The sequence below is a fragment of the Octopus sinensis genome, linkage group LG7 (assembly GCF_006345805.1).
Source record: "Octopus sinensis linkage group LG7, ASM634580v1, whole genome shotgun sequence".
In the NCBI taxonomy this organism is placed as follows: Eukaryota; Metazoa; Mollusca; class Cephalopoda; order Octopoda; family Octopodidae; genus Octopus; species Octopus sinensis.
In genome coordinates, this window is record NC_043003.1 from 17,260,249 (window position 1) to 17,287,113 (window position 26,865).

At 31.7% G+C, this 26,865-nt stretch overlaps 1 protein-coding gene across 1 annotated transcript in view; it reads left to right on the forward strand.

Moving 5' to 3' along the window:
- The window catches only part of LOC115213975 (twitchin), a 280,495-nt gene that overhangs the window by 86,126 nt on the left and 167,504 nt on the right, over positions 1-26,865 (forward strand). The window contains exons 12-19 of the mRNA XM_036504380.1: positions 1,448-1,703; positions 3,224-3,311; positions 3,422-3,483; positions 5,115-5,358; positions 6,034-6,134; positions 6,362-6,406; positions 7,763-7,778; positions 17,206-17,424. Of these exons, the coding sequence (XP_036360273.1) occupies positions 1,448-1,703; positions 3,224-3,311; positions 3,422-3,483; positions 5,115-5,358; positions 6,034-6,134; positions 6,362-6,406; positions 7,763-7,778; positions 17,206-17,424 (1,031 nt within the window). The remainder of the gene's footprint in view (positions 1-1,447; positions 1,704-3,223; positions 3,312-3,421; positions 3,484-5,114; positions 5,359-6,033; positions 6,135-6,361; positions 6,407-7,762; positions 7,779-17,205; positions 17,425-26,865) is intronic.

Below are 26,865 nucleotides of genomic sequence, written 5' to 3' on the forward strand. Positions count from 1 at the left end.
GTAAACACCACTAGGCCATGAATGATGTAACCATACCATAGGATGCATGTATTTCTGTGTCATTGCACTGCATCAGCTACATATACTGAGCTGTCATTTATGGCTAATATAAGAGCTGGTCGCTCTTATATTAGAATAGCAAATGCTATATTTTCTGATATATATAAAAAAGCTTTCCCAAAAGAGAATAAATCAATTAAAGGTGAAGATACTTGAATTTTTGAATAATAAAGATGATTGAAAGCAATCTTTTATCTTTTAATTGTTTCAATCATTAGACAGCAGCCATGCTGGGGCACCACCCTGAAGAATTTTTTCACAGTATTTAATTTTTTAAAGCTTAGTACTTATTCTAACAATATCTTTTGCTGAGCTGCTAAGCTATGGGGATGCAAACACACCAACACTGGTTGTCAAGTGCTGGTGGAGGACAAACACAGATACAAAGATGCACACACATAAGCACACGCACACACACACACACACACACACCACACACACACACACATATATATATATATATATGTGTGTGTGTATATGTATACAATGGCTTTTTTCGGGTTCCATCTATCAAATCTACTCACAAGGCTTTGGTTGGCTTGAGGCTACAGTAGAAGACATTTGCTCAAGGTGCCATGCTGTGGCACTGAACCCAGAACCATGTGGCTGGGAAGCAAGCTTCTTACCACATAGCCATGCCAAAACTTCAACATTGTCAAAGGTGTTTTAAAAATGATGCACTTGATAATTAGGAAATATAATATATTCTTCTGTTGTGTCTTGAGAGAGTAATTTTCTTTTTGTGCCTTATAATTTAAAACAAGACTATTGAAAAGGTTGCAAGATAAAACGGAAATTTTAGGAAAATAAAAATAAGTGGAAATTTTATCAGTGAGTGTGTTAAATTATAAGGTGGAGGCGCAATGGCCCAGTGGTTATGGCAGCGGACTCGCAGTCGGAGGACCACAGTTTCGATTCCCAGACCGGGCGTTGTGTGTGTTTATTGAGCAAAAACACCTAAAGCTCCACGAGGCTCCAGCAGGGGGTGGTGGCGACCCCTGTTGTACTCTTTCACCTCAACTTTCTCTCACTCCACTCTTACTTCCTGTTTCTGTTGTACCTGTATTTCAAGGGGCCGGCCTTGTCACTCTCTGTGTCACGCTGAATATCCCTGAGAACTACGTTAAGGGTGCACGTGTCTGTGGAGTGCTCAGCCACTTACACGTTAATTTCACAAGCAGGCTGTTCCGTTGATTCGGATCAACCGGAACCCTCATCGTCGTAACCGACGGAGTGCTTCCTCCTAAATTATAAGACACAAGAACAAAATTACTCTCCCCAGACACAACAGCATATGCTTCAACACACGAACTCATATAAAGAATCTTGCAAACCAAATCCAAAAACAAAATATAATATTCTTCAATTCTATTTAATTCTTTGGCAGCCAACAAAAGGACAAAGATGCAGAGAAAGATGCAGAAAAAGATAAAGAGAAAAAGACAATAACGTTAACAGATAAAGCCACAACTAAAATTGAACTGGATAAAAAGCGAGTAACATTTGAACAGAAAGTTGATAGCAAGGAGAAGCCAACTGCCCAATGGTTTTTTGGAAACAATCCTTTGAAAAGTGGTGGGAGATACAAGATGGATGTGTCACAGAAAGATTCAAGTTACTATGCTAGCATGCAAATGGATGAGGTAATTAGAAAATATTTAATAACTTTTTATATCAGTTACAAATATATATATACTTAGCAGTATGACCCGGCGTTGCTTGGGTTTGTTTCGACCTTTTAGAATTGGAATTTTTGAAAAGTAAAAAGTTTGCATTATGTAGCTTGTTATTCTCTATAAGTGAACATTTTTCTGATTGAAATACACCGAAAAATGGCGACACAGCAGTCAAAAGATCGTTAAAAAATAGGTATCTTCATAGAAAAAAAAGGCACCTTTTTGATGTAAATAATTTTTGGTGTTAACATGGTTTGATTTGAATTTTATCTTCTACGGAATGAAGAGCAAGCCTTCTTCTATCATACTCTCAATTTTGGTCAACTTGCGCCACAGGGTCTCGGTGGAGATAGTGTTAGTTGAAGGCTACCAAACCTGCCATACACAGACAACTTCAGCTTTATATATATAAAAGATGTGAAACACACATACACTAAGTGTGTGGTTTTCTAGTTCATGGGTAGGCTGTGCTCATAGGCATAAAAGAATATACTATCATCAATGTGCCTGATGTTGAAATGCCTGGAAATCATAGACAAGCAAGGCAACTCACATAAGATCCCATTCAGGAGTGATGGTCACAGATGTTTCATCATTTTTGTGACCTATCAATAATGTGTACCCAAACAAGGCTTGATGCAAGCTAAATCACATTCTATGACTATATGCTGAATGGTGTAAGAACCATCTGTTGGTATATCCCAATATATAGATAAGTGCACACACATAAAATTAAAATATATTTTCCAAGGGAAGTAACTCTGTACATTTGCTTTCTTTAGTGGAAGAATGACAGCATTAAAATATATATATATATATTTTTTGAGAATTGAGTTACAATCTGGCTCTCATGATTCTGCCAAAATAGGCTAATAAAATAGAATTATATATGTCTAACAAGGAAGTGCAACTTATCTCAAAAGATCCAACTGCTGTTAGATATCATTATAATATTTTTAGACCAACAAGATGAATTTAAAAATCAAATTATTAATATCTTGCATAATGTTTTTGGACTGGGAATTCTCCTGAATATAAACTGCCTTTGTAACCCTTTGTCATTGGAATGCTAAATATGTTTTATAATGAAAGGCCTGGATGATCCTTCACTGGCTTCAATGCTGAGTGTTGTTCTATCAATGGAACTACTTTCTTTTTATATCATACTGGCTGAGTATTCCACAGCCCCTTGTAATCTTTAATGTAATCCTATGACTGAATCAGTGTAATTCAATGTAATACAGGGCAGATCTTTTGAAATTACAAATGCTATCCCTTTTCTCATGAAGGTGCGTGGCTTAGTGGTTAGGGTGTCAGCATCATGATCGTAAGATTGTGGTTTCGATTCCTGGACCGGGCGACGCGTTGTGTTCTTGAGCAAAACACTTTAAGTAAAATTTGTCAAGAATTCTTAAACACTTGAGTGATATTAAAAAAAAAACAAATTCAAAAGCTTCAATATATTTTCAAACTTCTTTTACCTTCAGGTCACCACCAAAGATGCTGGTCCTTACAAATGTGTAATTCAAACACCATTTGGTGAAGGTGTTCAGCTAATGAAATTGTCATCAACACGTATGTATTTCTCTTGTCATAAAAATTTTGGATTGATATTACAAATATTAGAATTATTAATTTAATTAGTATCATATTTCAATTAATAACTATCTTATTAATCTTTTCAGAACTGATCCCTCCCAAAGTGAAGGGCGACCCTCCAAAATTCATCACAAAACTAACATCAAAGGTAAGACAAGATATTGATTTGAATATAACTAAAATTTATGGTACTTTCTTTTATGGGAGGAGCTAACCTCTTCATTTCCAAAGATGGAAAATGTTTTAGCGTTAAACGTATTTTAAGGTGGCAAGCTTGCAGAATCGTTAACATGCCAGGCAAAATGCTGAGTTGGATTCTGTCCATCATTATTTTCTGAATTCAGATTCTGCCAAAGTCGACTTTACCTTTCATCCTTTCAGGATTGATAAAATAAGAACCAGTTTATTGTCAAATCCATTACAGCATTGGATTGAATGTCTTGTAATGTCTGTTCTGACTCTGTAGTCTGAGATCAGCAACTTTGCCTTCTATCTTTTCATGGCTGAGAAATAAAGTACCAAAGCAGTCTGGATCGGTGGCACTATCGGAGTTTGCTACTTGAAACTTTGTCATATCAGTTCTGGCTCTTTGCATTCTCACAACAACACTTGTGACGACATCAGGGTGGAGTGTATTGGCTCAAGTTGATGGCCCTTCCCTTGCATAAACAACAAGGGCATGGAAAAGGGAAATTTGCATGCTCGAGCTACTACAAAACTTCCTCAAAAGAGTTTGCCCAGGCCTGTGCATACAAATGCTGTTGTATAGTCAGTGTTGGCTTCATGAAAGCTTTCTATGCACAGTGATAAAGAGTACTAAACAACTAATGTTTAGTATTGATGGAAATATGTATTACTTACCAAAGTCTTCATTACTTTCTGTTTTAGAAAAAGCATTAAACAAAGTACCTTAATAGATAATCTAATGCAGAAGCCAACTTTATGAAATAGTATTGTTTTCAATTACAAGATGTACCTTTTTCCTGAATGAAATTAAGAGAATATTTTGTTGTGACCCCCTTCAGTCATGAATGACCATGGGATTGCACCTAGAAAGTTACCCTCTGAGGCACAAGTCTGGGCAAGGTTGTTTATGGAAGACCAGCAGTCGCCCACGCATACCAGTCTTCTCTCTCCATGCCACCGATGTTATCCAAGGGAAAGGCAAAGGGGCCGATACAGCTTGGCACCAGTGATGTCACAGCTCACTTATTAATGTACAAGTGGCTGAGCACTCCACAGACACGTGTACCCTTAACGTAGTTCTCAAGGAGATTCAGCATGACACAGTGTGACAAGGCTGGCCCTTTGAAATACAGGTACAACAGAAACAGGGAGAAAGAGTGAGAAAAAGTTGTGGTGAAAGAATATAGCAGGGTCCACCACCATCTCCTGCCGGAGCCTCGTGGGGCTTTAGCTCCACGAGGCTCCAGTGTTTTCGCTCAATAAACACTCACAATGCCCAGTCTAGGAATCAAAACTGCGATCCTACGACCGCGAGTCTACTGCCCTAACCACTGGATCATTGTGCCTCCACTTAGAGAATATACTGGTTTCAAATTTTGGTAGAAGGCCAACAATTTTGGGGATGGGGTAAATCAATTACATCGGCCCTTATGATCAGTAAGTACTAATTTTATCAACCTCAGATGGATGAAAGGCAAAAATCACCTTGGCAAAATCTGAACTCAGATTGTACAGACAGATGAAATCAGAGAATCTATTACAATAAGGTTATGTAAAGTATCTCTACATTATTTTCATTTGTTCTCATTACAGACATTCAATATAGGAGAGCCTATGGATATTACACTTAAAGTTGCAGGAACTGAACCAATTACCACCATATGGTATTTTAATGATAAAGAAATCAAAAGTTCCTCAGCTGCAAATATTTCTTATGAAAGAGGTACTGCTCGATTCTATATGTCCAAAGTAACACCAAAAGACGCTGGCGTGTACACAGTTGAATTGAAGAATCCTGTTGGATCTGAAAAAGGATCTGCAAATATGATTGTTAAAGGTAAGCAAATCATTTAACTAAGAAAAAGAAAATAAAACAAACCAAAAGCCCTATTTATTGTTAAAGTGCAAGGTTATTCTATGGAGATAAAATCCATTGATTTAACCCAACCTTCTGCCTCAGTATATGTTGTAGGGGCCCCACTGTTGATATTGAATATAATAGCCTGCATAGAATTTTGACTGACAATTCTAATAGTTTTGTAGTAAGAAGCTTGCTTCCCAACCATATGGTTCTGGGTTCAGTCCCACTGCATGGCACCTTGGGCAAGTGTGTTCTACTTAGCCTTGGGGTGACCAAAGCCTTGTGAGTGGATTTGGTAGACAGAAACTGAAAGAAGCCCATTACATATATCTATATCTATATGTGCGTGTGTGTATGTGTGTGTGATTGTGTATGTGTATGTTTGTGTGTCTGTGTTTGTACCTCCACCATCACTTAACAACCGATGTTGGTGTGTTTATGTTCCTGTAACTAGCAGTTCGGCAAAAGAGACTGATAGAGTAAGTATATGGTTTACAAAGAATAAGTCCTGGGGTCGATTTGTTCGACTAAAGGCAGTGCTCCAGCAAGGCCACAGTCAAATGGCTGAAACAGGTAAAAAGAGTAAAAGAGTACGTTACATTTGAAGTTCTTGTATATGGCATTCTAAAATATGTCATCTATTTATTACAGAGGACGAGAAGAAGAAGCAGAAGGAAGAAGAGATGCAACGAAAGGAAGAGGAGAGAAAGAAGCAAGAGGAAAGAGACAAATTAGAGATGGAAGAGAAAGAAAAGAAAAAGAAGAAGATGACAAGAAAAAGGAGGAGGAGAAAAAGAAATTGGAATTGAAAAAGCAAGAAGAGGAAAAGAAGAAGGCAGAAGAGGATAAAAAGAAGAAGGAGGTTGATGACAAGAAGAAGAAAGAGGATGAGGAGAAAAAGAAGAAAGAGGATGAGGAGAAAAAGAAGGAAGAGGAAGAGAAAAAGAAGGAAGAGGAAGACAAAAAGAAAAAGGAAGACGAAGAGAAAAAGAAGAAAGAGGAAGAAGAGAAAAAGAAGAAAGAAGTATGTAAATTTGTTAATTATTTACATTTGTAAAGGCATGTGCATATACTCACACATATATACACATCTACACAAATGAGTATATTATATATGTATGTATGTATGTATGTATGTATGTATGTATGTATATGTATGTGTGTGTAAGTGCATGTGTGTGTGTATATATATATATATATATATATATATAAATTAGAGAAAAAAACACTCTTATGTAATTAAAACAATGATAGGCATAAAACATAAATGAAAAAATAAAATATATGATAAAACATTTATCTAAATCATAAAAAGTACATAATAATAAATAAACAGTATGTAATAAGTTAAAAGACCACACATGTTTCATGGCTATAACTTCAATTCGAATTACAATCAAATTTAACTTATATACCTTTTTTTTTATTTTTATGTACTTTTTGTGATCTAGATAAATGTTTTATCGTATATCTTATTTTTTCTATATGATATGGTTTATGTCTATCATTGTTTGAATTACATAATAGTGGTTTTTCGCTAATTTATATATATTATTTATTTATATTGTGAGATTTGATTTAATACTAAATTGAATTTTTCCCTGTAAGTTTGGAGTTATACTCCCTAATATTATTATTATTATAATATATGCTTTTGGTGCAAATGGTTTTTAATTACGGTGCCATGATGTACAATCCTGTAACTAACAGTAATGGTATTTTTTTATATAAGCTTAAAGCTTATGGTGATCACCATGCAATGACTAAGGGAAATAGTCTAAAAAAAGAGGCATATAAAAGTAACACACACTTGGTCACGTTAACAAAGGGGTGTGAGTTCGACTCTCATGAGGATAGGAAAGCCTTCTTTTTTCTGTTGAGGGCTTATATGCCCCTATATTAGACCATTTTCCTTAATCACTGCATGGTAATCACCATAAGCTTTAAGCTTATATAAAAAAACACCATTATATATATATATATATATATATAGTAATCCCTCATCATTTTGTGGTTCACCTGCCATGTACTCAGTCAAGGAAATATTGTATATATATATATATGTCATTGTTCAGTTTTATATCTATGTATGTACGTATGTATGTGTGTATGTATGTATGTATATGAATATGCATATATGTATGTATGTATGTATATATGTATGTATGTGTGTGTGTGTATATATATATTATGTATGTTTGTATGTATGTATATTTGTACCTTTACATCTTATTAATGATGATTGCTTTAAGACAACACAATTGTGTAATGTCAGTTTTGTATATCATTTTCTCTTTGAGCTTGCTTTGAAAGCTTATATTAGTGTTTATAAATTTTATGCTCCAATCTAATGTCAGTTCATCTTTTTACTAATTTCCAGAAAGCTGCTCCCAAGGGTAAGTAAACCTAATTATTTCTAAGCAAGTACTTAAATTCAAATAGGGTTTTTACATATTAAAAGAAAATTATCATAATTTTTGGAAAACATGTCAGTTCATTTAAAATGTTTGCATCCTTCAACACATATAGTTCCATAAACAAAATACATTTGAGCAACAACTTAAAATTAAATCATAATTAATATTATTTAATACACTCTCATTATGGAATACTGTGTAAAATTCCAGCTGTTGTCTGATGATATTTTTATATTAATTAAACTTCTTACATAAATACAAGCTAATTCCATTTTCAGTTTTATGGGGATTATTTTTTCTTTAAAATCATACATATTGTTGTAGAAAGGGAGAAAAAAGACTGACAACAATAATTTACATTTACCTACAGTAGAAGCAGAGATCGACTACACAGAAATAATCAACTACCGTAAATCCTCGAGTATAGTCTGCCCTTGAGTATAATACGCAGGGGATTTTTAAGGGGCTGTACCTCTGAAAAACCTAAACCTTGTGTATAATACGCACCCCTCCTCTAACTTGAGTCAAGGAGGTCTATATAACGTCCTTGGTTTGTAAAAATGTATACGGTAACGTCCTTTATTATTATTGTATATATAACATAATGCAAACGTGTAGCTTTTTTGTGCATTTTGTTTGCAGAAAATAAAAAGAAATAACAGTAATAACGTTTAATAAATGTTGCTTACTGCAAGTTATGGATGATTCTTTTATGACTTCATTGCTTTCAGGCTTAGCTTAAGGTATTTTCGTGCCTGACATCACAAAATGTGTCTGAATAAACATTGCCGGACAACAAATAGAGATTCAGACATTGCTTAGAAAATATTTTTCATTTTTAACCTCGTATATAGTACGCACAAGAGGTTTTGACCTTTAAATTTTGGAGAAAAAATGCAGATTATACTTGAGGATTTACGGTAATCATTTCAAATACTTGCATATATTAATTCCAGTGTGTCTGGCAGGATAATATGAATTTTATGCAGATACTGGTTCACAGAATACATATAACTGATTTCCAACCGACTTTTTTTTTATTGCTTTCATTCCCTGATTTTATTATTTCTTGTTATGTTTGTGCTACTATCAACAGACAACAAGTTAAGAAAATTTGCTTTAAATTTTATCAGCTATTCACATACCTGCATTTCATGTTAGACACAGCAGCAGAAATATTGGAATGAGACAAGTGGGCACAGCTGGTTGGATACTGATGATTTGGCATGGTTAACTGGACATTGAGCCTGTTTTGGCAACAGTACTTTTTGGCACTAGAGGCAAACATACACACACATGTGCGCACATGCATGCAGAAATATACGCATACAGATAGAAAGAGTGAGAAAGACATTATTGTTTATTAAAACAACTTCCCTCTCCTTGTACACAGTGAAATATACTCACCTACATAAACAAAGAGACAGAAAAGAGAGAAGGGAAGAGAGAGAAAGGGAGAGAAAGAAAGGGTGAAAGAATGAGAGAAACATTAAACTGAGAAATAAAAGGCATCAAAATGCCTGATGTTAAGTCTGCATCAAATCAGCAATGTCCAAAACAGCTGTACCAAAACATCTCATACATGCTCAAGCAGATATATATATATATATATATATATAAACATCTAATATAGGATACAATTTTTCGAAAAAAATTTTATCAATGGCCAGCATTTAAAAAAATACCATTAATGGTTAAATTTATATACAACTTATAAACAAGGGCAAAAGAAAAAAATTCTAATGCCAAATATGCTGAAAATAGACAAATTGTCAATAACCATATAATTTATCACTATAAACATGTGTCTCGAAGTAAGCCAACACAAATTTCTAAAATATTCCTAAAAAATTCCAACAGAATTTTTTAGAAATTTCTGCCAGCCTACTTTGAGACACGTGTTTATAGTGATAAATTATATGGTTATTGACTATTTGTCTATTTTCGGCATATTTGGCATTAGAATTTTTTTCTTTTGCCCTTGTTTATAAGTTTTTTATATATATATATATATATTCCATGTTAAGTAACTAAAATTTCTTATATGTCTCTTGATAGTTGCAATGACAATCCTCTTCATATGACTCCATTATATTTTTAATATAATTTGAAAATGCATGCATCTGTTTATTATTTGATTATTTATTTAAAAATTTTTTTTTCTTTTGCGCTAATCAAACTCTGAAAGTACCCCACTTCATATACTTCAAAGGAAAATTCCTTGAAAAAAATTTCAGAATTGTACTTTCAAAGTTGCCAGCGGTGTTTGTTCGCGCATTCCCACCCATCCTAATTATTCCATGCTTTTTTGTTATATTTATGTCAAATCCATGTGTCATTGTGTATAAGTTTTTGTTCAGTTAGTTGTAACTACAGCTTTGAGTTTTTTTAAGACTTAATTATTTCTTGAATTCAGTTATTTAATGTTAATAGAATTGCACCACAGGAACTAACTTTAAGTTTTGTTAATCAATGGTTGAATATATAATTTTTTCCTTTTTAGAATTATTCATTTCACCCTTTTGGTTACCCGTTACGTTGATAAAAAGTATATTCATTCATTTTAATTAATGATAAGTGTTGGGTTGCAAATAATCTATCTTCAAATACTATTATTGTATTTCGTCACATGTAGATATTTTCTTAACAAACCAAATAACTTCATTATTTATATTTTATGTTTCTTTATTTAAAGCTAAAAGCATTTCCAAAAGTCAGGTGTTTTATTTCTAAGACCAGTTTTACACTTCAGCAATAAGAAAAATATTATCTGAAAACATTAACCACAAAGATATGAAATGATTAAAATTAAAGATTCGGCAAATTAATTATTTCTCAGCTACTTCTAGGTGGTTAGACTATAAGGCTGTTATCTTTCTCAGAATATTTTCAGTAAATTTAAGGTTCTGAAAAACACAATTATAAGTGACACAATATGTAGAAGTGGTGAGAAATACTAATATTGTAGTAATTTATATAAATTTCTTTCAAGGGAAGAGGTATAATCAATTCAGTTGAATACTCACTGATAAAAGATTTAAGCTTGGAGTGTAGAGCACGGAAACTAAATGCAATGCATTTTGCCCAGCACCTCACCAATTCTGCTAACCCTTGTAGTACAAAATCTCACAGTTATATAAGTGTAGAGTTTTACTATATATTTCTTAATCTTTACTCTTTCTTAATCATCATCATCATTTAACATCGATTTTCCATGCTAGCATGGGTTGGACGGTTCAACCAGGGTCTGGGAAGCCAGGAGGCTGTGCCAGGCTCCAGTCTGATCTGGCAGTGTTTCTACAGCTGGATGCCCTTCCTAATGCCAACCACTCTGTGAGTGTAGTGGATGCTTATTACATGCTACCGGCACAGGGGCCAGAGGAGGCTGGCAAGCAGCCATGATTGGTTGGTGCTTTTTACATGTCACCGACACAGATGCCAGTCAGGTGGTGTTGGCATCAGCCACGTTCGGATGGTGCTTTTTACGTTCCACCGGCACGGGAATCATAACTACAATTTCCATTTGATGTTTATTTTGATGTTGATGTTGACGTAGTTGACCCAGTAGGTCTCCTCAAGCACAGCGGGTCACTCTACGATCCAAGGTTAGCACAGCAAGCTATCCTGCGAGCCATGAAGTCACTTCAATTGTCAGGTATTTGCAGTCACAGCATATATCTTTCTTAATCTTTACTCTTAATGAGAAGTGCATGTTGCTTTGAGGAAAGCAAAGAATAAATTAGATATAAAGTTTAGTGAATTGAGTGAAAACTGAGCCATAACTGAATTTTGTTTCTTTTAGGGAAAACAATTTTATGATTATACTTTGAATGGATTATTTAAAAATATATTGACTTATTAAAAAAAAATCATCATCTGCATGGTGAACAGTGAGAATCCAAATGATGATTTGCAAATTTATTCTTAACACATTCTGGCAGCTTCAATTGTAAATATGCAAATTGCTGTTGGGTTATGTCACAGGAAAACAATTTCCCCTTTGTGTTGAATGTATTTTCATGACATACTCAATTCATTAATGCAAGGGATTCTGTGACACTCAATGTTTCAACATCATTGTGCCTCATCAGCCCAAGGTACATCAAACTAATAAATCTTGTTTATAATTTCCGCAAGCAGTTTGCTACTGCATGCTGTATATGAAGGCACATCACTCAGTGGTTAGAGCGTTGAGCTTACAATTGTGAGGCTGTGAGTTCAAATCCCAGACCAGGCTGCGTGTTGTGTTCTTGAGCAAGACACTTTATTTCCCATTGCTGTAGAAATGAGTTGCAATGTCACAGGTGCCGAGCTGTATCGGTCTTTGCCTTTCCCTTGGATAACACTGGTAGCATGGAGAGGGGAGGCCGGTATGCATGGGTGACTGCTGGTCTTCCATAAACAACCTTGCCCGGACTTGTGCTTGGGAGGGTAACATTTTAGGTGCAATCCCATGATCAATCATAACCGAAGGTGATCTCAGCATCAGAAGCTGTATATGCCAACCAATAATAGTTCCTCAGATACACAGTGTACCACCAGAATGAAGATGATGACCTGCATATTCATTTTGAATTAATTCTGGCAGATTTGAACATGAATTTACTAATCACTGCCATCAAGTGAACTACAATACTCTCCTAATCACTGTTACGTTTTATCACTTCATATTTCAAAAATAACCAAGTAGGTTAAAATTTCAAGCAGTGTAAAGAAAGAGAAATCTTAGTAAAGTTTTCATGGAATCTGACAATTTCTAGAATACTTATGACATTATGTATTTCTTAAACACTCTGAAGTATTAGTCCAAGCATGTATAAAGAGAGATATGCATACATGTTTCAATCCATTAGTTCATATATTTGATAACTTCTTTTGTGGAGGTCAGTACTCTTAGTTTAGACAATTTAGTTTAGTCCAACTCTTCTGTTAGCCACCCATTATTTGACTTCTAACCACTAACAGTTCTGAGTTCTACTTCACATAGTTTGCACTCTACAATTTTAAAGAAGCCTCTCAAATATTTCCTGATTTACAACTCTTATGAGTGATTCCATTCGATTCTTCTAGTTCCTGACACACTTATACAATTTCTATGCATGCATCATACAATATCACTACACAAGATATTACTTAGATCATTTAAAAACTAAGAACATTAAATCAAGAAATACTTGCCAAATATTGCAGAGTTCTTTAAATTAAAGAATGTTCTTTAACTTCACTCCTTATTTCATTACTTTGGGATTTATTTCCAAGAATAATCAGTAATATTTGTAATATACTTTCTGCGGTATATGAAACATTCTCTGTTGCAATGTTTCTGACTTGCAGTTATCAGAAATAACACTTCCATATAACGTTTTCTAACACAGTTCTATATTTAAGAGATGAGGAATTATGTACATTATTTACATTATTTACAACTGACGGATATTTGTCCTCATCTTGTTTGTTGTTAACACAACGTTTCGGCTGATATACCCTCCAGCCTTCATCAGGTTCTCATTTCTAAGGTATTTTTCAATGTTGTAAGAGCACGGGCTACTAACCCCAAGATTCCAAGTTCGATTCCAGACAGTAACCTGAATAATAATTATAATAATAATAATGATGATGATGATGATGATGATAATAACAACGACATCGAAAAATACCTTAGGAATGAGAATCCAGGTTCGAAATTTCCCCAAGACACCTGAAGAAGGCTGGCGGGTATATCAGCCAAAATGTTGTGGTAACAACAAACAAGATGAGGGCAAATATCCATCAATTGTAAATAATGTAAATAATGAATGTTTTCTAAGTTTCAGACATTGGACTGAGACCTAGTTTTCAAAAGGTTTATCAGCTAACTCATATTGACCGCAGTAGTTCATCTGATAACTGTGGGCTAAATATTAAAAAGTGATGGTTAGCATTATCTGCACTGAGGTTTATCTCCATATTTATGAATTCTTTGCATCTAAAATTATTATTGTTGTATATACATACCGACACATATACATATAGATATGTAAGAGTGCATAGCACTTACAATCACTAGATTATGTTTCAGTTTCTTGAGCAAAACACCTGATGTGTGGTACACTGTGTACCTGTTCAGATATGTGGTACACTATGTACCTTTTCAGATGTGTGGTACACTTTGTACCTGTTCAGATGTGTGGTACACTATGTACCTGTTCAGATGTGCGGTACACTATGTACCTGTTCAGATGTGTGGTATGCTAAGTACCCGTTCAGATGTGTGATACACTATGTATCTGTTCAGATGTGTGGTACACTAAGTACCTGCTCAGATGTGAGGTACACTATGTACCTGTTCAGATGTGTGGTACACTATGTACCTGTTCAGATGTGTGGTACACTATTTACCTGTTCAGATGTGTGGTACACTATTTACCTGTTCAGATGTGTGGTACACTATGTACCTGTTCAGATGCGTGGTACACTATGTACCTGTTCAGATGTGTGGTACACTATGTACCTGTACAGATGTGTGGTACACTATGTACCTGTTCAGATGTGTGGTACACTATGTACCTGTTCAGCTGTGTGGTACACTATGTACCCGTTCAAATATTATGTGTGGTACACTATGTACATGTTCACATAATGTCAATTTGATGGAGTGAGGGACCTAATGTATAACACAAACATTAGATCGCTATAAACAAATCATTTATGCTGGTTGTTCAGCAAGAAATTGCAGGAGTGAATTGATTGAATTCCAAGAGATTATCACATCTATCTATCTATCTTTCTTTCTCTCTCTCTCTCCTCTCTCTCTCTCTCTCTCTCTCTCTCTATATATATATATATATATATATATATATATATATAGGTTGTGTGTGAGTACTTCAAGAACATTTTAATTTTCAACCCATTTGAAAACTACAATTGCTAGCTTTTAATATCCATATGTTTGTGTTTGAAACTAACTTCCTGTGTTTTAGTTTATCCAATTTTTTATTCCACATTTTCCTTTAGGAGAAAGTAATATTAATAATTTTAAAATCCCAGCAACTAATAATAACCACATTTGACAACTTGAATTAAATAGTGCTGGAAGTTTGTTATTTTTCATTTACAAAAAAGCAAACATTTAATTAAGAATATTAACTGCAAAATACCAACTACATACTTACATTTCTGCTTGATAAATTAATGGCTGCATGTTAAAATACTGAAGTAGCTTTATTAATTATATTATGTACAAAGAAATATATATAAATAAGAAAAATCTCAGTGAATTCAATGTATCGTTACTCTGTGTGTAGCACGAGCTCTGCAGTTATAATTTGCTATATTATAAGAACGATTTACATTTAAGATATTTAGTGTCTAATCGTTGATTGGCTTATATATATATATATATATACACATATACACATATATATAAATGTGTGTATATATATACATATACACATATATATAAATGTGTGTATATATATACATATACACATATATATAAATGTATATATATATATATATATATGTATGTATGCATTTGTATGTATATATATACACACATATACATATATATGTGTATATATGCATATATATTCTACTACCTATTTTTAATATTTTCATAGCAGCATAACAATATAGCAATTAACCAAAATATACCAATTTGTTATAACATTCTATACATTCGTTAAGTAGTATTTCTAGAATATAAAATATTATAGAAATTTTGATGTTAAATATAAAAATAATTTACATGTATTTAAATAGTTGTAAAACAAAATTCTGTCGGTATGAATTTTTTTAATATATATTTTTTTCCTTGTTTTTTTGTACATGTGAAATTGTACTTTCAGTAACCAGAAATTAATCTTCGAGTTAAATTTAAACAGTCTTATTTATACGTTACAGTGTAGCCAATTTTAAACAAGTGTATAAAAACATATACTCTTTTACTCTTTTACTTGTTTCAGTCATTTGACTGTGGCCATGCTGGAGCACTGCCTTTAGTCAAGCAAATTGACCCCAGGACTTATTCTTTGTAAGCCTAGTACTTATTCTATCGGTCTCTTTTGCCGAACTGCCAAGTTACATGGACGTAAACACACCAGCATCGGTTGTCAAACAATATTGGGGGAACAAAGACAGACACACAAACATACACACACACACACATATATATATACATATATACGACGAGCTTCTTTCAGTTTCCGTCTACCAAATCGACTCACAAGGCTTTGGTCGGCCCGAGGCTATAGTAGAAGACACTTGCCAAAGGTCTTACACAGTGTGACTGAACTTAGAACCATGTGGTTGGTAAGCAAGCTACTTACCACACAGCCACTCCTGCGCCTGTATTTTGATATTTTAGGAAAATTGTTTTAAAGAAGTAAAGAAACTAAAAAAATCTTTGTGGGAATTTGTTATTATAGGTGGTGCTCCAGCATGGCCACTATCAAATGACTGAAACAAGTAAAAGTAAAAGTATAGAAATATACCATCATTTGAAGTTGGAATAAAATATTATAAAATATTTATTACTAATTTATTTTTAAGGCTATCTCTACAGAAATTTATTTTTAAGGCTATCTCTATAGAAATTAAAACCAGCCTTGGTTTGTTAGGAAACTTATCAGTGCTGTTTCAATAGACAATCTGCAGAGATAACCTTAAAAAATGATCTAATGGCACTGCTAACTCCGTAGGACAGTGTTGACTCATAAAACCTTTAAAATACTTGGTAGTATATTACAGGTGCTTAACAAAATATGGTGCCCCTACAAGTAACTAATATTAATAAGTGTAATATCAAAAAAATTCATGTGTATAATATTATAGAGGATATCAAGATATATTCTGTTGTGTCTGGGAAGAGTCATTTTCTTTTTGTGCCTTATAATGTAACACACTCACTGGTAAAATTTTCACTTATTTCTTATTTTTATTTTCCTAAAATTTTCGTCGAGTCTTGCAACCTTTTCAATAGTCTTGACTCTGAGTGTGTTACATTATAAGGTACAAAAAGAAAATGACTCACTTCAGACACAACAGCATATGCTTCTACACACACATGTATGTATGCATATATGTAATCATGTATGTATATAAATTTGTATAATAATAAATATCTAGAACCATATGTAAATCTAATTTTCAAAATGAAAATCAGTATATTCAGTGAACAGGAATGTTTGAGAAAAAAGATTAACTTTTATAATAAATTAGAACATTGAGAACTATATCACACGGATTACTGTTAAAGATATTTAGAATTAACATAGTTATTAGCTTTTGTCCTTAAATTGAAAATCAATATCCTAGCAATTTAAAACTGGGTATAATTGATTTTGTCTTTGTCTAAAATATATGTTGTCAAAGCATGATAGTTCTGTGTTGTTCAACAAGTCTGTATTTGCCCTGCTTGCTATCACAGCTGCCGAACCAGAGCCGAAAGAAGAAGCGCCCGCGCCCGCGCCACAGCCGCCTCTTCCCACTGTCAATGAGCCCATCGCTGATGAGGATGCAGGTAAAACACCAAAATCCCGATCTCCCTCACCCCAATTCCAAGCTCCAAACAAAGATATGCCAAAAAAGGCTAAGTCTCCTCAGCCATATCGGAAACAACCTACAACTATTTTTGAGTACGAAGAAGGTAGGTAATGCGCATGCAACAATGAAACCAACCTCTACTGATATTCCGCATGGGCATTTGTAATGGCGGCATAGGATCTGCTAAAGAAGATTACAACTAAAGGTTGGCATTTTGTTCATCAAAAGGGTATTTCCAACTAGAAAAGGCAGTTTATTGAGCATTATTGCTCATATATATATATAAATATATAAATATATAATATATATATATATATATATATATATAAATATATATATATATATATAATACATTCGTAAGCAGTAATCTATATGTATGTGTATGTATGTGTGTATGAATGTGCATGTGTATGAGTGAGTGTGTGAGTGAAGTGAGTGTAGGTATGTTCATGCATTATATATATATATATATATATATATATTTGTGTGTGTATATATATATAATACATATGTAAGCAGTAATCTATATGTATGTGTATGTATGTGTGCATGAATGTGCATGTGTATGAGTTAAGTGAGTGTAGGTATGTGCATGCATTTTATATATATATATATATATATAAATCTAGCTTTATACTTAAATGTAATTCATATATATATATATATATATATTTATATATATAAATATATATATTGAGTTGGTTTAAGTCATTGGAGGGCAGTCGTGCAAGGACATCTCTTTCAAGCATTGTTCTTTAATTAACAACACCATTTTGACACCTGTATATTTTATCAACTTTGGAAGATGGAAAATCAGAAGGAACCAGGGTGGGATTTGCAATCAGAACAAAGTTATGTGCAACGAAATATTAGAGCTTACTGATTCTGCTGTTCACCTGCTGATATACATCCTTCAGCCTTCTATGTAAATTCTATCTACCAACTTCCATCCACATGGCATTAACTAACTCTGCAGTGTGATATAAGACCCTTCTCTAATGTTGTATGCAGTAGGATTGAACCCATATATAGAGATAGAATGAAGGCAAATGGCCTAGAGGTTACAGTGTTGCACTCTTGATCAATTTCTGGACAAGGTGATATATTGTGTTTTTGAGTAAAACACTTTATTTTGTGTTGCTCTGTGATAACCTTGACATTTGACATGTGGTACATAATGCATCGGATAACCAATGTTGATTTGATGGATGCAATGAGCTCAGGTATAGCGTTCAGCAAGAAAATGTGGAACCCTCATCTGTTGAGAATTACAGGAAAGTCCACTCAATATATATGAAATGCTTTTCGGTTGCAAGTTAAGTTGCTGAAAATACAAGCAATATTTTAGAATTCAGTTTATTCCTTTTTCTTTAAAAAAGACCCCTGTTAAAAGAAATCATGTTATTTTGGCAAACTTTCTTGTTAAGGGTCTTTGGAGCATTTCTAACAGAAACCTCTGATGATGTGATGATCTAGGATTGCATATAGCTATCCTGATGGAACCTGTTTTGTGATTGGCACCAAAACACATGTACGGATGTTGTAAATAAATAATGTCCTGCTATGCTCTCCAGATTTCATTTGTGTGTATATATATATACATATATATATGATCATAGCCAGGTGAAGTTGTTGGGACACTGTGGCGACATATGACATATGTCTTGCATCTTGCACATTTTTAAGTGTTTGAAGCTTAATCTTTTTCTAACTCTGAATATGGCTGATTTCCCCCTAGAGAGAAGGAGAGTGGAGAATCAATAATACTGGCCTGGGGCTTTATTTGCTGAACCTATGGGATGAAATACAAACACAACCCTTGCACTCAGGTGTTGTAACTCTACCAAATCACCACATATATATTTATATATATATATGCATACATACAAGTTCATATATATATATATATGCATAGAGAAACATATTGGGGTTGCGATTCTTCTACATACTAATTTCAATTATAATACTAACTCCTATTATTGAACCATTTTGGAATTTATGAAATCACCATCAGTGAAGATAATTTATGAATGAAACCTAGTGATGATAACGTATGCATGCATTAAGGTATGTATGTATGTATGTATTTATGTATGCATGATGGGTGTATGTGTTTGATAGAAATCTAGTTCTTCATTCGTATGCCATAGTAAACATTTGAAGCATATTCTCCCACAAAACATGTTAAATATTTCAGCATGGATCGTTATATTTTAATGCAAGAACCTATATTGGGTTTAGTAAATTAATTATCTAAAGCATACAATAGTAATTTATTCTATACTTAATTTGTTAGGTAAATAATATTTGAAATTTTAATCTTTAAAATTGAATTAATGCATCAAAATTATGTATTTTTTAAAAAGAAGAAATCTCTATAATCATTTTTCATTAGAAATTCATTTGCTGTCTTAAAATATGAAAGATTTAATTCATAACAGAGGTAAGCTCCAATTTCCAAAGTTATATATATTTTAGTAACTTCAGTTTCAAAATGATTAGTATTACATTGGTAATGAATTATACACTAATATAACAAGTGATTTTAAAAGTACATCCATTATAGTATTACACATGAACTCTATTTTATAGAAAATAAGACACCATCAAGGTTCTTCAATTGAAATATCATTTTAAAGTTTCAGTTAGATCTTTTTGCATTTAAGCATATTATTGTATCTAAATTAGTCAAGTATTGTTTTAAAAGCCAAAAAATAATGGAAGTTATGAAAATTATTAATACAAGCCAGTGGTTCGTACTATTAACCTTGTATTTCAATATTTCAATATTTCAAAGTGAAGGCCCTATCTTGGATTAAAAAATATAATTTAAAACATTTATCGATATATATATATATATATATTATATATATATATATATATATAATATATATATATATCACAACGTCTCCGATGAAGGGATATAATAAATATCCTGGAAACAGCTGTAGGACCTATCTATAAATGTTCCAAAATCTACTCAGCTTTGGTTTTTTATCTCATTACAAAAAATTTTTTATATATATATCAGATAATGCTTGATGCATACTACATTCTATTATAGTATTATTGAAGAAAAATGCATAAAAATAAATGATGCAAAGACTGTTATTATATGAACATTTTATTTAATATTACAATATTATATGAAAATTTTATATCAAGATATAATGTCTAGCAAAAGTAACTTAGCTATACAACAAAAAAAGTGTTTAATAATTGGAGAGGTAATTTAAAAATGATTCCTAGAACTTAGCCAAATTAACCTAAAATATAGTAGTGAACTATTTTGTCAATGAATTAAAGAAAAAAATTAGAGATAGAGTAATTCATGTCTCCTAAATTTTGTTACTAATATCAAATCTCAACAAAACTTTATCTTCATGTAAATTAGCTTCGTTATTTGAAAATAAGAATGATTTCTTTAATGAATTCAGGGCCATACAATTAGGGGTAGTGGTATGGTTACTTATTTCAACTGCAATACTTCACAGGTACTGGTGCTTATTTTATTGACCCCAGAAGGATGGAAAGTGAGGATAACCTTGGCAGGATTCAAAATCAGACCTTAAAGAGGCGTAACTACATACTATCTGCTTCTTTATCAATTCTGTCAATGCATCGTCGTTTAATAATAACAATAATAATAATAATAAAAGCATTAATGACAATAATAATAAAGTAATAACAGCAATAATAATTTCTTGCATTCTATGATTATAATAATGGTAGCATTAGTAATAATAATAAGCTTCTCTAAATTAAAATAATGGCAATACATAATGATAATAATAATAATAATAATAATAGTAATAATAATAATAATAATAAATGCATTAATAACAATAATAATAAAATAATAACAGCAAAAATAATTTTTTGTATTCTATGATAATAATAATGGTAGTATTAGTAATAATAATAAGCTTCTCTAAATTAAAATAACAGCAATACATAATAATGATAATAACAATAGTAATAATAATAATAATGGTAATAATAATAATAATGATAATAATAATAATCTTTCTAATATAGGCACAAGGCCTGAAATTTGGGGGCAGTGGGGTAGTCGATTATTAGTACTTATTTCATCGATCCTGAAAGGATGAAAGACAAAGTTGACCTCGGCAGAATTTGAACTCGGAATGTAAGGATGGACAAAATGCTGCAAAGCATTTTTCTTTGCATGCTAATGATTCTACCAAAAATGGAATCATGTAAACACTTAAAGGGGAAAACAGGTATATGTAAATTGTAAAAAATCTTTGTTATGAGAGTCAAATAATCACCAGCAACAATCACTGTAAAGTAAATAATGAAATATCTCAAAATTACCAGAAAAAAATGTGTGATTAACATCAATTAGAAGAGTAGTACTATATAAAAAAAACAGTGGTGAAGGCTCCATCGAGTTGTTGACCTGCTAGAAATAGAAGGTGCATTTCCTTTAAATTAAACCAATGCCTTAAGAAGGAAGGGTCTCATTGGATCATGTAGTTTGAGATATGCCTTATCTGAGACAAATGGGATGACAATGGCTAGAATACCTTCGATTATTCTACATCTGTTTAGTCAGGGCTAAATTATGAGTTTCATAACAACAGTAAATCTTGTTGGAATTTTGAGTACTAAATATGCCAAAAAAAAGAAGAATGTGAAACAAGATATCTAAATTAATTGTGAAAATATCCAAATTAATTTGTGAAAATAATTTACAAAATTACTTTGATTATTAATATGGCATAACTATCAAGAAATTCTAGACACAGTGCTGGAATAGAAGAAAGAATTCTTCTTAAAAACTACTCATCTACAGAACTTATAGTTATGGGGTTAGTAGACTGGCACATTGGGCTGGGCTGTACTAGTAAGGAAAAATAAATGGTTCAAACTAAGAAACACAAACACCAACCCTTAAATTAATAATGAAATATTCCTTATATATATAATATATTGAAATTAGATATTATAGATTGTTATCATGGCAATACTGATTAGAAACTTATGTGGAAGGATAGTAGAGATTGATAAGGAAAGAAAGTGCATGAGGAAGAGTTGAATAAGAGAGAAATAATGTTTGAAATCTGAAACAGAAAATTATGAAAATGTGAAAACAGACTGATTTCTCTGCCTTTAAACAATACTGAAGAATAGAATATTCTGGTCCATCGAGGGCTATTCAGAAATACCTTTGATAATACTCATAAGTAGTGATCATAATTGTACTACTTTTTTTTAAAATGCCAACGCATGCAATATTTTTTTTTCACAATTAAAATACAACACCAGCTACATTTCTTTAAGATTTTATCTGGCTCCTAATTACATATATATATATATATATACATATATATATATATATATATATATATATATATATATACATATAATAAGTCTATATATGAATATATAGTATAGTATATTGTGTAAAATATATTACAATATATATATATATAATATATAATATATATATATACATTTATAATATAAATGTATTATATATAATATGCATATGACAGGCAATTCTTAAGTTCAAATTCATAGTCAATTCTAAACATATATTTATATAATATTTAAACATAAATATATTATATATCTATATATCTATCTTTGCATCTATCTATTTATATATATAATTGACTAAGATTAATTTTGAGCTTCAGTTAATGTCGACGAAAGAGTAGTCAACTTCAATAATATATATATATATTTTTACTTAGCTAAAACACTGAAGAAGTGTTCTTCACACGACTGAAAAGTACAGTATAATGTGTGTCAGTATGTATGTGTGTGCATGTGCATGCATGTATGTGCATATGTGTGTATGTATAATATATATTATAGTGTATAATATCTTTTATATGCACATTTAAACGTGTGTATACTATACACATGTATATTATGTTATACTTCATATGATTCATATATATATATATATATGTTAATATGTATATATATATAAGGATTTCTTTATTTTTATTATTATTGTGTATGTTTACATGTATGTGTGTGTGGTATTTGTGTGTGTGTAAGTGCTGTATGTGTGTGTCGTATGTGTGTATGTGTGTGCTTGTGTGTATGTGCTGTTTGTGTGTGTATGTGCTGTGCTGAGTGTGTGTGTGTGTGAGTGTGTGTATTATTTGTACTTGTGTGGTGAATGTATGAAACAGCTTTACAGTCCTCATACTGAAAGCTAAATGAATGGTCTGCAAATAACATAATTTTGAACTACCTTAGTTTTCAAGGAAGTCTACCTTGTTACTTAAATTCACTGGAAGCCAGAAAAATCTTGAAATATTTTAACAAGCTAACTTGTAAATGAGCACTATTATATAACACAATATTGCAAAAAAATATATATTTTACATCAGTTACACATATTTTAGTCTTGCATATTACCTAACTATCTATCTATCTAGCTGTCTCTCTCTTTGTTTCTCAATGTATCTATCGATGTATCTCTATATTAATCTATCATTATTATCAAAAAAGCAGTATTATAACACACGCTTAATGTCTGTGCGCTGGTCTCGTGAATTTTTATATCAGTAATATTGGTTTGCTGGTAATGTGTAGTTGATGTTCTAACCAAAGTTAAAAAGTTTTTGATAAACAGTTTCTGTCAGTATACCACCCGCTAAAACTGCTTATTATAAACTTTTTATTATTATTATTATTCTTAAAGAATTGCATGTAGCACACATTTGGTAGTTCTGATTAATAAGAGAACGAATATTATATTTATTAAATTTGAATGATTGCTGTTATGAAATATCAGAATGCAGGAAACTTTAGTGATATTGATTTGTTTATATTTCTCAGTAAATTCAAGACATCTGTCTTTGCTGGAGGTTTGTTATATTTAATAACAAAGTTTTATAATTGAACATCAAAGTGCTACATTTAATTATAGAACTATGTCATCAAATGAACAAACCAACAGTCACATTTGAATTTGTTATCAGTGATTTTCAAGATGATATACACAGCCAGCAGCCACCATTCAATTTTAATTAAGAAATTGCGTTTTATAAATTCTGTTTTACTGGAAATCATCACTTACGAATATGTGCTACAAATAATTCATCAAAAGACTTGCATCATTATTGAAGTAACTTTCCAATTAATCTCAAAGGTAAAATAATTTTATGTATCTAAAACATGTAGATTAGAAAGCTTGTTTATTAATAATAACTCATGATGGGTGTATGTGTCTTTCCACAGTCAAGATGTTCATCATTCATAATGTAAAAATATAGAAGTAATTCTGATTTCACTCTGTTAGGTATGAGACTAATGTTCTCTAAGGAATATTCTTGTTTTCACTTCATTACTTGTATTTATTCTGGCAACCTAAATAGGTGATTTGAATTCAGCACCATCTAATACTGAAATAAGATACAATAATTATTTTCATCTGATGTTATCTGTCTAAATCATTTCTATCATTGTATACATAAAACTATATTAAAATGACCTCTATTGTAAGGCTTTGCTATTAAATATAATTGACTAAGAATATTTATTTTCAAAGGTAGCAATGAAATATAGATATATTAAGGCTTTGTCAGAACACAAAAACCGTAGCATAGAAGCTCAAGTTTAAATGAATTTGAAACTTGATTTACATTAAGTTCTGTAGAATAAATACAGAATACATATCAAAACACTATGTGAATGAAAGAATTTCAAAAGTGCAAGGCCAAATGATGCTTTTGGTATTTCCTCACATTATTCTAAACCTGCAGATATATAATAGTTTATAGAATTTCTACATAACTATGACATTGATTAATTTTTGAAAAACAAGATTCTTAAATTTTCACTTTCATAGAAAATGGCTAGTTTTACATCAATTATATTTCTGTGTAGATTAGAAATAGTTTTTGATGAGTTTGGAAAGAATGCTCATTGTCTGCTTGGCATTGATTAAGAGTTATCTTAAGTTAATTTGTCCAGATTTTTGAAATATTGTCAACATTCTAAGAGGCATTAAAATCATATTTTTTTATGACTGTAAGGAAAAAGATAATGTCTGGACGATATTTTCCAACTGTCACCACTCATTTTTAGATAGAGGAACATATTTTTTGTGAATATATAACATGGACCCCCTTTATTTTAATGTTTTACTTTCACTAAGTTTGTGGAAGTGAAAAAGATTTTTAAAATTGCAACTTTCAAAATTAAAGTCGCTATTTTGGTATTGAAAGTTACAAACCAAATTTTACAAAATATCCAGTTCTTCTGGAAGAAATATCTGAAGAAAGCAGGATGCAGACCAGTTTATGAAATTATATATGAAAGCAGAGTTGTAACTATTACAATATATAATATAATGGAGAATTGAAACCAATTATTTCTTTTCCTTTTATTCATGAAATGTTATGAATATAATACTCATAACAAGAAACTAAAACTGTGTTCAAACTTATGTTAGGATAAAACTGTAACTTAATTACCTGGCAATGTGTTTTAATAGATTTTCAGTGTTAATTTCATATTAGTATATTTTTTTCACTGATACATTGTGAGCTTCTCTCATTGCCATGTCAGCAATTATGCCTGTAGTCATCTACATATGATGCGGCAGTTACATGATGATGCAGAAGTTTTTGAAGCAATCAATGATAGCAATCAGCCATGAATTACTATTTATAATTGTAATGTGTGATAATGACGTTATAAATACTGTGCAATTATAATGTTAATTGCATGACAATTTGAAAGGATTATAAATCAGTGATAAATTGATCAATAATAATTTTCCTCAGCATATCAATGTAAAAGCCACAAAACTTCAATTCAAAAAACAAACTTTGTACAACTAATGCCATCTATATATCTCAATGAGAACATGAAATCTATGAACTTCATTGATCAATCTGTTACATAGAACACATAAGTACAGCATTTTCTCATTGACTGGCCATACATTTACAATGAGGAGTCATTACAGCACATTACAATGCAGTACACAATGCAGATAGAAAAATATCAGTTGATAACACTACTATTCTATATAAAACTTAAAAGATAAAACTAGATTTATTCTGGAAGCATTATTTATAGCAAAACACAAACCAGAAATCAACATACAAATAAAGCGCATATAATAAAATAAAACAAGAAAGAAACAGAGATAAATGGGCTGGCTCTGGCTATCAGTACATAGAGAGGTTCATATCAAGAGATTTGAATTCTCCCTAAACTTTGCCTTCAGCACTAACAAATTGCTTTAACAATGACATTGCCTGATGCTCCATGCTCTAGTTTTATATATATATATATATATATATATATATATATAAGGCAAAAATTCAAACAAGTATTCCTTTTATCGTTAATAAATATATTAATGAAAATGCAAAAGTAGAGAAACAAAAAAATTGATTACATAAATAATACATTAATAGCAGGAATCTATAATAATAATAATCAGTTGGATAAAATGCACAAAGAAAAGGAAACCACATATGAATGTACATAAGCATAAATGCATGTTCATTGAGATAGCATAATTATTGCATATATCTCATTT